The sequence below is a fragment of the Scomber japonicus genome, chromosome 23, assembly GCF_027409825.1.
Source record: "Scomber japonicus isolate fScoJap1 chromosome 23, fScoJap1.pri, whole genome shotgun sequence".
Taxonomy (NCBI): domain Eukaryota; kingdom Metazoa; phylum Chordata; class Actinopteri; order Scombriformes; family Scombridae; genus Scomber; species Scomber japonicus.
This window is the reverse complement of record NC_070600.1, coordinates 20,401,339-20,414,024: the sequence shown is the minus strand read 5'-3', so window position 1 is coordinate 20,414,024 and position 12,686 is coordinate 20,401,339. Positions and strand designations below refer to the sequence as shown.

The window sequence follows — 12,686 nt, the reverse complement described above, 5'->3', positions numbered from 1 at the left end:
TGCAGTGTATTTCAGCCTCTATGGTGCATTTTCCTGCAGCCCTGTTACTAAACGTCCCATCCGGACATGAGTGTGCATTGGGTTAGGGTGTCACCTGGCTCTAAGGTGCAGAGCAGCCGGGGTGCACTCCTGGAGATCCCGTTTCTTTTCTTCAGGACGTTGCTGATGATGTTACCGACCCCTCCCGACCCCTGCTGCCGCTGCTTCAAGCCCGCCCTCGGCCTCCTCCCGGCAGCGGGGATCCTGTCTTGCCTCATGGAGAAGCAAAAAAAAAAAAATCCGTTCAAGCCCCCCCCCCTCCCTCTTCCTCTGTTTAATCAGCTCATCATTTGGTCCGGGTTTTTTAAAAACAGCTTTCCTTTCCTTTACGTCTTCATCAGGAAACGCAGCTGCTCCTTTTCGTCCACAAGATGTTAAAAAATTAATCGATTAAACTGATGTCCGTGTTTCAAATCGCTTCCAATGAAAGCTTCCGATTTATCTCAAGAAAACGACATCCATCACTCAAAACCGCAAACACAACACCACTCAATTATGTTGCAGAAATGTTTAAAAAGCTGATTAATTGAAGAGGAAATAATGCTTCTCTGCTGCTTGTAGCCGGTTTGCGCTGCTGATGCTGAACACCTCCTCATCCTCCTCCGGTTTGGCGTCAGCAGGAGGGAGGTGCAAGGATGGAGGGATGCGGTAGGATGGAGAGGCACGTGGGGAGGAGATAGAGATGAGGTAATGGTAGTGGAGGAGAGGAGAGGGGAAGAGAGGAGAGGAGAGGAGGGAACAGGGGTAGATTTTTTTTTGTTCTCTTAACTCACTAAGTGGTTGCTCGGCTAATAAAAACCAACACAATTAAGATGTATAAATAGATTGCTGGAGGCTTTATGAAAGATCACACTGACTGAATGGACTTCAAGACACAGATTCACACACTTTTAAACAATTTACAGACTATAATCTACTCAAAATATACGTATAAATTCAGTATGATAGTCTTCTCATAGGAACATATGTTTAAAAAGAGGTGGAGAGAGTATATAGTAGACAGTATAGTAGAAATCATGTGTACTCAGCTTATTATTTATATGTAAGGCAACATAAGGCTTGGTTTTAAACACAGCTTTCCTTACTTTTTAAAACAAAATGTACCAAATATATAGATATTCATTTACTGAATTGTTATTAATTTAAAATAATGGTATCCAGTACCAGATCGGCATCATTGTCACCAATAGAGATACAGTGATTTCAATTGCCATTCTGATTTCCTGTCTTAACGTCCTTTCTTTGAACACATACACAATCATTTCTGTAACTTTAGCTGCTTTGCTTTTGTCTCTTGAAACTGGACACGCTCACCATAGTTGTTCCTCTTTTGAACTTACTGGGGTTACAAATAGTGAGCTTTGTGTCTTCTTCATTCACGCTGAAGAATGGAGGAAGAGGAGGAAAGGGAGGAAGAGCAGGAGGAGAGGAAGAGAGGAAGAGGAGGTGAGTAGGAGAGGAGGGAGAGGAGGAGAGGAAGAGTAGGAAGAGGAAGAGGAGGAGAGGAGGAAGAGGGGGGAGAGGAGGTGAGGAGGAAGAGGAGGAGAGGAGGAGAAGAGGAGGAAGAGGAGGAAGAGGAGGAAGAGGAGGAAGAGGAGGAGAAGGGGAAGAGAGGAGGAAGAGGAGGAGAGGAGGAGAGTTTCTTAAGGACTGACCTTGGTTAGAGTCTTGAAACATGTGGTCAGCTGGTGAGACCCAACCCATACAACGACGTGTGTGTGTGTGTGTGTGTGTGTGTGTGTGTGTGTGTGTGTGAGGCTGTCTGTGTCACAGCTGCCTTTGTGTACACAACATGAACTATCATACGACATGTGTGTAAATATGACGAGCAAATAAATCTGAATACACAACATCACCAGTCATGGCCGATCAGCCGATACCTCCAGCTATCTGAGTCAGTATCGAACCATTATCATATCGTAAATCTTCAACTCACTGCTGAGTCACCATACGAGTCTTCAGAGGACTCAAATGTTTGTATAAACAAGGTGACGCACCTTTTAACAGAGTGAAACACAAACAAGTCCATATTTCATTTTTCTAACTCCTCCTGGGATTCAAACAAACTCTTACCTTTAAAAATAAAACACTTTCTAATAGCTGCTTGTTATCCTTTAGCCTGTAAAATACTATAAAAATTAAAATGAAACACTGATTTAGCAGAATCAAATACTGAGACATGAGTGCAGAGAAATACACAGTAGTCAAATAAATGACGTTTGCAGTCTAAGTGATGCATGACATTATGATTCAGTCTCACAGGTGCAGTAAGTGCTTCCTGAATGGAAAAGTCATCTAGTCTTAATGGCGTTTGGAATCAATATCAGCAAACAGCCTCGATGATAACAATAAAAAAAAAAGAAAAAGGATTTGATCATAGAGCGCTTTAACTAGTAATGCATCATGGCAAAATATTTGACACTAGATGTTCGTAACTGTAGTATTACGAACATAAAAGTATTAACTTATTTCTTTCACTTTTGGGCTACAGAGATCTGTTGATTCAGCTAAAATGCCTCTGATAGACACAGAGGTCAATAAACATAAGGACTGATTTTGCTCCCTGTAATTGTTCTTCTTCTCTGGCTGTTTGCTATGAGCCCCCCAGGAGTCACCAGCAGGGGGCGCATTGTTCAAACAGTGCTGCAGACATCATGGTCAATGTCAAATTTATGGCGCTTTTCTTTTCCACTACACAGTTCCAGCACGACTCGACTTGCCTCGACTCGGTTCATTACAAAAAGGTACCTACTCAACGTGGGCGGGGTCGTCATAGCAATGGCTCCGCAAAACTGCAGTGACCTCGTTTTATACGCGACACAAACAGATAAACAATGGAGGACATGGAGGTGATGGTGTACTTGCTGCTGTATGTTGCTTTCTGTCACACACAAAGCAAGAGAAGAGAAACGAATGACTGTAACACTGTTGCCGGTATTTAAAAATGCCGGGTTTGATTCTTGTGTGGGATGGCTCATGACTCTTCCAGCGACTCTCTGACCAATCCGTGGCCGGCAGTCTGTTGACGTCACATTTAGTATCGGCTCGGCTCGCTTGGAACCTCAGCAGAGCAGGTACTAAAAAAGTTCCAGGTACCAGGTACTATCCCTAGTGGAAACACTGAGTAAACTGAGTAGAGTCAAGTTGAGTCAAGTCGAGTCAAGCTGGAACTGTGTAGTGGAAAAGCACCATAATTGTTCTTCTTCTCTGGCTGTTTGCTATGAGCCCTCCAGGAGTCACCAGCAGGGGGCGCCTTGTTCAAACAGCGCTGCCGACATCACACTCGGTTGTGGTCAATGTCAAATTCAGAGTTTAGCTATTTGGCTAACCAGTTGTGAACATGACAATAATTATAAAATATACAAATCATCATGTTTCCACTGTATTATTTAGAAAGGAAAATGTGCCTAGTCTATATTAAAAATGCTGCTTTACTTTAAACAAATCATGCAGTCAGCCGAATAGCCTGATAAATAAATCATTAGACGCTTCTTATAGAAAACATCTGGAACAATAATGGTAAACAAATTATACAGCTCTTGCAGAAAACAAACTGGAGACTGCAAAGATCCATTTTTCTTCCACTGTCAATATAAAATTAACAGATATGAAATTCCCGACCTGAAACGTGTTGCTGGACCTGAAGTGTCTGAAGAGCTTTGTCTCCACCTTTCAGTGAAAATGAATGACTGTTGACTGGTTTGACGAGGTTTAAGAAGTCTGAGTTGGACAAAATATAAATATCCTTGAAATTTGCATGTTTATTTAGTGCAGAATTCCTCTCTTTGTGTTAGTAACCAGCTCAACAAGGAAACACAAAGGAAGAATTTCACACTAAAACGCTTGGTAAGATACTTCCTCTGAAGCCTTGTGTTACGTTCAATTGACTTTAAGTAGTTAAAAAAGTGTGTTTGTTGGTTTGTTTTAGAAAGAACAAGGATGGTGAATCTTCTTTTAAATGTAAATTTGGGCAACTTAGTATAATTTTAAAGCATCTACAAATCCTTTTATTTATATTTTCCATTTAATTTGGCGAACACTTTATCCAAAGTAGCTGCTTTTTCTGGAGTTTAACCTTTGTGTCGTCCTCCCGGGTCTAATTGACCCCGTCTGTTTTGACTGTTCCTTCATTCCTCCCTTCCTTCCTTCCGTCCTTGCTCCCTCCTTCCCTCCTTCTCTCTTTCGTCCCTTCCTTCTTTTCTTTCCTGCCTTCTTTCCTCCCTCCTAACCCTTCCTCTTTTCCTTTCTCCCTCCCTCCCTCCCACCTTCCTTCCTTCCTCTGTCCTTCCTCCTTTCCTTCTTTTCTTTCCTGCCTTCCTTCCTCCCTCCTTTTCTTCCTTCCATCCTTCCACCCTCTCTCATTTCCTTCCTTCCTCCCTCCTATCCTTTCTTCCTTGACTCGAGGACAACAGGAGGGTTAAATGTAACTGTTATATTAAATATTGAATAATTCTCAAAAACAAAAATGTGTTAGTTCCTTTTTGGCCAAATAAAGACATCATCATTCATGCCTTGTGGTTATTTGCAAAGCCAAAAATCATGATGAGAAAATGTTAACATCACTCAGACCTTCAGTAACATTGTGTTTATACTGGCAGCAGCTTAGCTAATAAAAATAATTGATTAATGTCACTAACCAGGTGGAGATTGTTGTAATATACATATATGTTGTAATATATATATATATATATTGTAGTGTTTAACATCAGTCGTGTTTGCTCTGCAGAACTGTACTCACGTTCAGTATGGCATGCTGGCTATACTGGGAATAATGGTATAACCTGGCTGTAAACCAGTGTGCCTGATAACAACACTACAGCAACCCTACCTCCTTCAGAGACGTCACGCTGCATGTTGACAGAAGAAGAACAGCGTCAAGTTACAAATAAGAGTGAAATGAGAACACCAAGTATGTTGAACTTTGTTGGATCTTTGCTCACATCTGGGGAAAAAACAGCTGTCAGTGGCAGGCACAGAATTTTTGAAGGGCAGGGGCAAGAAGAAAAAAAAGGGCACATAGAGCATGTTCTCGTCACTGAAGAGGGCAGTTTAGTGCATGTTTTTGCCACTCAAGAGGGCAGTTTAGTGTGTTTTGCCAACCAGGAGGGCACCTTAGCACACATTTTGGCTCCCAAGAGAGCACCTTAGTACGCGTTCTGGCTCCCAAGAGAGCAGTTTAGTGTGTTTTGCCAACCAGGAGGGCACCTTAGCACGCTTTTTGGCTTCCAGAAGAGCACTTTAGCGTGCATTTTTTTAACAAAAGGGCCACGAGGCAATCATTTCTATTCTCTTATTGTGAGAATAAATGCAGGAATAAAAGGATAATTGTGAGGAGAAGTTCATTTTTCAGATATTCCTCTATTATTCTCATTACAGATATCTATAAAGTGTCTGCTGATGAGTGAAATTATCATAAAAATGAATCAATTTCTAAATATATTAATGTTGGACTCAGATGGACTCTAGAAGAATTAAAACTGAGCTAAAGTCCTGCTTCCTATATCTAGTCACGATAATGAACTCTTATGTATATATTATTCTTGGATGAGCTTTAATCCATAATCTTTTCCCTGGAAAAAAAAAGATCTTTATAGGCCAAAAGGTCTCTTACATAACACAGTCAACAATACAGTAATTATTTTAGGGGTAAGTTTTTTCGGAGTAGAAGGTCAGAGAGAGCTTGAGCCTCGGTCGTACTCTATTATGTAAATGTGAGACTTATTTTCATATCAACATGCGATAACCAGAACAAATAGGACTAGTACTAGAGACAGTGTACAAGCATACAAACTGACTGCACCTCTGTAAAAGTGATGCCATGCTGTACTTTTTCCTCCTGTTTTGACATTAATTAAAAAACCATTGTCACTTTTTTGGGGGCTAAAATGCAAAGACAGCAATTACTGAACATCACAGAATACTAAAATTAGATTTCAGAGGGAAGAAAATTTACCTGCTAGAAATATTAGTTTGTTTAAGAGCCAGTTTTGCTTCAATAAACAATATCAAGGTGTTGCTAAGATTTATTGCAGGTGGTTTGACAGCAGCTGTGTCTCCTGCAATGTCTTCATATACAAATAAAACAAAACTAGGGCTGTGTCTAGGCATGGGCCGGTATGAGATTCTGGTGGTATGATAACCATAAGACAAAATATCACGGTTTCACGGTTCTTTGTCTTGTGTAGCTTGCTGCTGTTCTAATAAAAAAGCCCCATTTCTCATTTCTCAGCGGGCCGGTAGCTGCGTGAGCTAGCAATGAGAATAATGTTTTATAATGTTAATATTTATTTCCCACAGCAGCCGAGATAATCAAAGGGTCACAGTAAGAAATTATTACTGCTAAATATGGAAAAGATTTAAGTTCATTTACTTCTTGACATTTTTCATCTTCCTCCTCCTCCTCCTCCTCCTCCTCCATTCTCCTTCTGCTTATTCTCCCTCCTTCCTTCCTCATACTCCCTTCACATTTTCTTCCTCTATCTTTTTATCCTGCTATTATAACTCATCCCGCTTGCCTCACCTCCCTTTTTTTGCTTCTCCATAATTATTCTTAACCTTTTCCTCTACCTCCTCCTGTGTGAGGTTAAAGAAAAGGCCCCTTGATGAAGATGGATGAATCTCTCTCCCTCTCTCTCTCTCTATTCAATAACCTAAACTTTGTTTGTGCAACCTAAACTGTTGTCTGTGCTTTCGGGTCTCACAGGTAATCTGGGCCTGTAGATGTCCGGATAACCGATTCCAGTCCCGGACCTTCTAGCTTCATTGTTGATTTTCATTGTGCTTCTCTCCTCTGTCCTTCCTTTCTCTCCTCTATCCTTCCCTTCTCTCAGATCGCAAATGTTCTCCCACTCTGAGTCTGGTTCTGAGGTTTCTTCCTGTTAAAAGGGAGTTTTTTCTTGCCACTGTTGCTCATGTGGGAATGTTGGGTCTCTTTAAAGTTAAAACCTGAAGAGTTTGGTTTAGAACCTGCTCTATGTGTAAAGTGCCTTGAGATAACTCTAATGTGATTTGGCGCTATTCAAATAAAGATTGATTGATTGATTGATTGATTGATTGATTGATAACAAATATATTTTTGGAGTAAGAAAAATTCTATGTTTTATGTATTTAATGTGAAATTACTTGGACCAATAGGTAAGTACAGGCTTTGTAATTAAAGTGTTTTTAACTGGAAATCACACCAATGTCTGACCTCACAGTATATGATTCCCAGAGCGTCTGTGACTCCTGTTAACACCATGATGCTGTAAAACTTTCTCCTTAGAGCTTTGTTCAGTATCAAAGCGAGAAAAAAACATTCTTACGTCTTTTTTGCGACACAGCCTGAAGGCACGCCGTGATAATGTCGTAGTTCTTCTGCAGCTTGTGGCAGAGTCGGTCTCGTCTCTTCAGCTGGCGAAGCAGCTTAGCCGACTGCAGGCCCGTGCGGTATTTGACCTCCTGGATGATTGAAAGCAGCTCCTCCGGGGCTAGAAGAGGGCAAACACACAGACATACTGGGGTTTAAAACCGGCGTTACCATGGCAACGGTGCAAATTTCAGCATCTTCTCAGACCATCTACCACATTATTAAATAACCCAGCTGTGTATTAAGAGGGGTTTCACTCCATTTGGAAGGAGAATATTTGAACTCTCACATAAACCCAGATGTCCAACTTTTTTACCAGCACCTGAACACATCCTAATGTACATTATATATTGACGTCTGTTTAAAATATTATCTTTTTAAGTTGAGCAAAGTTGATCATAACACACACAAAGTATATTATGGATTTAGCTTTTGTTGTTTGTACTTCTTTATTAGATAAGAATATCTTGGTCATTAGTCTGTTTCCAAGCTGCAGGCAAAGAGGAAATGAAAACCAGAACACATCGCCCCACATAAACACACACCCACCAACCTCCGCCTCACATTTAGACACAAAAATATGATTTTTAAAGCTGAAAGTGACACAGATCCAAGAGCATACCAGGGTTTTTATTATCCTTTGTATTGTGTTTAAAATAAAATGTTTAATGCTGTTAATTAATGTCACTTTCCTCTCTTTTGAATCCATTATCATTGAAATAAATGGTCAAAAACATCATCAATTATGTGTTTTTTTAATCATTAGTTAATTTCAGCTCTTTACACCTTGTAAAAGTGATGATTTTCTCCATTTATTCATATTTTTTGTTTTCTTTGAATGAAGAAACATGGATAAGAATATATAAAATAAGCAGTGTGAAGCGTTTGCACTCATCATTACTTTTAAATTTTTAAATATATAGATTAAATATTATCAATAATGACAATAACCAGTTGCAGCTCTAGAAAACAGCAATTATGTTGATTTTTATCTATATTGCAGCTCTAGACAGTAGCAGCTCCAGACTATTAGATTAATTATGATGATTTTTATCTATATTCCAACCTAAAATCAAGTTTAAGTAGACTATTTATTTTACACCTCATTCACGGGGGGGGTCAAAGGTCAGAGCTACCAAGGAACCAAAGCTTGTCCATTTCCCACAAGCGGAAAGGCTTTTCAGAAAAGCCGACATTATTAAGTTGTTCTTTGAGTCTTTATCACTTTGTTTCCAGACTCGACAGCTCAGGAACTCTCTTCCTGGGCTTCCTGAGTGTCGGCCCCTCCACATTGTTTAACTTGACCGAGCCTCGTATGTGTGGACACAGGGGGCCTGGCTGTGTTTACTGTAGGATTCCTCTTCAACAGAGGAAACAATGGCGGCGTGGCGCTCACAGCAGCCGGCATGCCAGTCTAAGACTCTGCAGCAACACACACTGAGGAGCAGTAAACAAGCTGTCAACACATTTATCAGCTGTGTGTGTGTGTGTGTGTGTGTGTGTGTGTGTGTGTGTGTGTGTGTGTGTGTGTGTAGGCCAGTTGTGACTCATGTGAAACTAGCCGCCATGCCAGTGTGGCTTCTTCTGATGTACGATTACAGTGAAGTCTTGTATGAGTGCTGACGGCATATCTTGATAAACACACGAGTTAAGAAGCCACATTCCTTTAGTTACAGACTCAGTTTATTGAAAACGTCAAATGAACTGTGGTGCGTTTGAGTTCAACAAGCAAATCAAGCCTGCAGAGTATTAAAAGTGTTTACAGCAGTGAGACAGTAATCTTTGTCAGTCTGGATCTCAGGTTATTAAATTTCCTTCCTTGTGTTTGCTCTCAGCTTCTAATCTGACTAAAGCTGCAATAATTAGTCAAGAAATCAATAGAAATGGACTATGAAATGTTTCACCAGCTGTTTAGATGATTAATTAATTGTTTGGAGTCCATTTTTTAAGCAAAAAAAGTCCAAATTTGGTGATTCCAGCTGCTAAAATGTGGATATGTTCTGGTTTCTTTAGTATTTTATGACAGTAAAGTGAATATATTTTGAGTTGTGGAGTGATGTTTGAGACAAAACGTCATTTTACAGACCAAACAACCAGCTGATTAATTGAGAAAATAACCTAAAGATGAAACTGATAATGAACATAATCTAACCTGACCACAGCTGCAATGATTAGTCAAGAAATTAGTAAAAGTTGACTACTGTATGTTTTGCCAACTATTTTGATGATTAATGAATCATTTTGAGTCAATTTTTAAGCAAAACAAGTCCAAATTTGGTGATTTCAGCTCCTCAAATGTGAATATTTTCTGGTTTCTTTAGTATTTTATGACAGTAAACTGAATATCTTTTGAGTTTTGGACTTTTAGAAATGATTACTGAAAGATGTTTTGATGATCAGCAGTTCTCACAACTAGAGTAAAAAGTGTGACAACCAACCCCGGTCTCTACTGGAACATTTATTTTGGCATAATATCAAATATTCCAGTTAATGTTTTCTACAGCAGGTTGATTCTCTAAAGCTTAGATGTGAACTGCCTTTAATCAATAATCAATATGCTACACAACACCTAAGGCCAACAATGAGATCTACAATGGTTCGTTTGTACAGAGTGTTACCAATATAATGAACAAATAAAACTTAACTAACCCCATACTGAGAGATTTAATAACAGAAGTTGTACCAAACGCTGCAGATCTGGATGTGACGATAAAGTTTAATCAACATTATTCTATCATTGTGTGTAGATATTCACAATAAATATAGAAGATTTATCCTCGGTTAAAGTAATTAGATTACTAAGAAGTATTCATTTATTAGACCGTATGTATATGTATTTTTTATTTTCACCCATTTCTGGCACTTTAGCATCATAAACTGGCAACTGAATGTTAGTTATTCAAGATTTTTTTGTCCAATATAGTAAAAAAAAAAAGCTTAATAGAAACCTTTAAAATGATTTCTACTCTCTATCCCTCATTGAAAGATCCAGACTCAATCAACGATCCACATTTTTCACCATTTTCTTAAACTACTAAAAGATGAATTGAAGAATCAACAGATTAATCAATAATGAAAATAATTATTAGTTGCAGCCCTGCACATATTAGACCACTATAAAGCTATCGAGCATTGTTAAAAATTAGTGGAAATGCTGATAAATTGCCATTAATCTACTGTTGGCAGCCCTAAAATATGAGTAAAAAAACAAAAACTACTTAATTAAAAACAATACTGTAGCAATTAGGTGTGTACCCATCCTTACACTAAATCAACTTGTCAGGCTTGTTGACAAAGTTTAAGTGTGTTTTTGTTTGTTTTCCCTTATCCCTTATCATATCCAAATAGAGGGTTGGTGTAATGATTATAAAGCCCATATGTAAAACAGGTGATTATAAGCTAAAAGGAATAAATGCATTACTTAATTTATATATTAGGAAATGAAGAGCTGCACTAAAAATAAGACAAAATCAACTTGGCAAAGTTTAAGTTTTAAGTTTAGGTTTTTTGTTGCCCTTTGAGGAAAGTGGGTAAAAAAAAGTGATGACTTAAAAAGTTATAGCAAGCTGATGTGTACCCATCCTTACACTAAATCAACTTGGCAGGTTTGCTGACAAAGTTTGAGGGTTTTTTGGGGTACCTAATGAAATCTGATTTGATGACAGAATTTAAGGGTTTTTGGGGAGTTTTCCTTAACTCATCCACATAGATGGTGTTTAATAGCCTGTTGATTGCAATGATTGTAAAGCCCTTATATGCAAATTGATTATTTAGTATTAATAATACTGAGTTGACTTAAATTGGACATATGTATTGTGTAGATGTCACAGGACCTGCAAAAAAAAACCCAAAACACCAACTTCCCACTTTTATATCCCTCACCTTTTTGGGCCAGGTAGTTCATCTGATGCCTCCTAGTGTGCTTCTCCTGGAGCTCCAGGAGGAAGCCGGAGCCGCTGTTACTGCGGCCCAAGAAGGCATCAGACCCGGAGGCTTCAGTGGAGCTATCCCAGCTGTCCACATTCCTCCTGCTGCCTCCGCTGTACGTCTCATACAGCTCCACCAGGAGACAGTCAACTATGGAGCTCCTCTGAGCCCTGAGCCCATCTCCATAGAGCTCAGAGTCACTGTCGTTGTTGTTGTTGTTGTTCTTTTGGAAGGTGGTAGCAGCTACGTCACCGCGCTCCCGCTGTGCCGGAGGTGATGACGTGTCCGTGGGTGACTCTGCGGGGCTCGACCACTGCTGAAACCCGGAGAAATCATCCAGGAGGGAGGCGGCAGAAGCGACGAAACAGCTGTCTCCGGAGATCACGCCACCACCACTGCCACTGCCACCGCCACCATCACCGACTTCAACTTCAAAAAGTTCACTCCCATTTAATTTAATTTCCGTCGCCATTCTTTTCTAAAAATCAGCAACAGTTTCTTCTACGGTTGAGCCTCCTCCATTTTTTCTTTTTCTTTTTTTTACAACATAACCAAAGTTTTCCTAACGCGTCTGGAGTTCCTGCTGGAGCGCTCCATTCCTCCTCCTCTAAAAAAAAAACAGGTGGAGATCCGTCTGACAGCCCTTATGTTCCTTCCTGAAAGCTCCCCCCCTCACTACCCCCCCCCCCCCCCCCCCCCGCCAGGACTCAACAATGGTTCAGCCCACTCTGCTAAACTTCTTCAACGGCTGCTCAAAACTTTCTCTCAGGTCTGTCCGCGCGACAGGTGCAGGCAGATTGACCAATCACAGACAGGATCTTAAAAACTACAGCGACCAATCAGCGTCCTTCTCTTTTCCCGACTCTAGATACAGCCATTCATTTAAAGCTGGAAGTTAAAGTATATAAGTATTATGAGTGATGTAGTTAAAGTATATAAGTATTATAGTGATGTAGTTAAAGTATTATAGTGATGTAGTTAAAGTATATAAGTATTATGAGTGATGTAGTTAAAGTATATAAGTATTATGAGTGATGTAGATAAAGTATATAAGTATTATGAGTGATGTAGTAATAGTATATAAGTATTATGAGTGATGTAGATAAAGTATATAAGTATTATGAGTGATGTAGTTAAAGTATATAAGTATTATGAGTGATGTAGTTAAAGTATATAAGTATTATGAGTGATGTAGTTAAAGTATATAAGTATTATGAGTGATGTAGTTAAAGTATATAAGTATTATGAGTGATGTAGTTAAAGTATATAAGTATTATGAGTGATGTAGATAAAGTATATAAGTATTATGAGTGATGTAGATAAAGTATATAAGTATTATGAGCTTGATGTAGTTAAAGTAAAAGTATATACC

At 39.3% G+C, this 12,686-nt stretch overlaps 1 protein-coding gene across 2 annotated transcripts in view; it reads right to left on the bottom strand.

Annotated features, from left to right (window-relative positions):
* Positions 1 to 11,996, bottom strand: part of tbc1d30 (TBC1 domain family, member 30) — a 29,267-nt gene extending 17,271 nt beyond the window's left edge. The window contains exons 1-2 of one of the 2 annotated variants that reach the window (XM_053314147.1): positions 11,270 to 11,996; positions 7,344 to 7,508 (exon numbers count right to left, since the gene is read on the bottom strand). In XM_053314147.1, the coding sequence (XP_053170122.1) occupies positions 7,344 to 7,508; positions 11,270 to 11,786 (682 nt within the window). In that variant the 5' untranslated portion in view covers positions 11,787 to 11,996. The remainder of the gene's footprint in view (positions 1 to 7,343; positions 7,509 to 11,269) is intronic. The other variant, XM_053314148.1, reaches the window with a different exon arrangement.
* Positions 11,997 to 12,686: the final 690 nt, after the last annotated feature.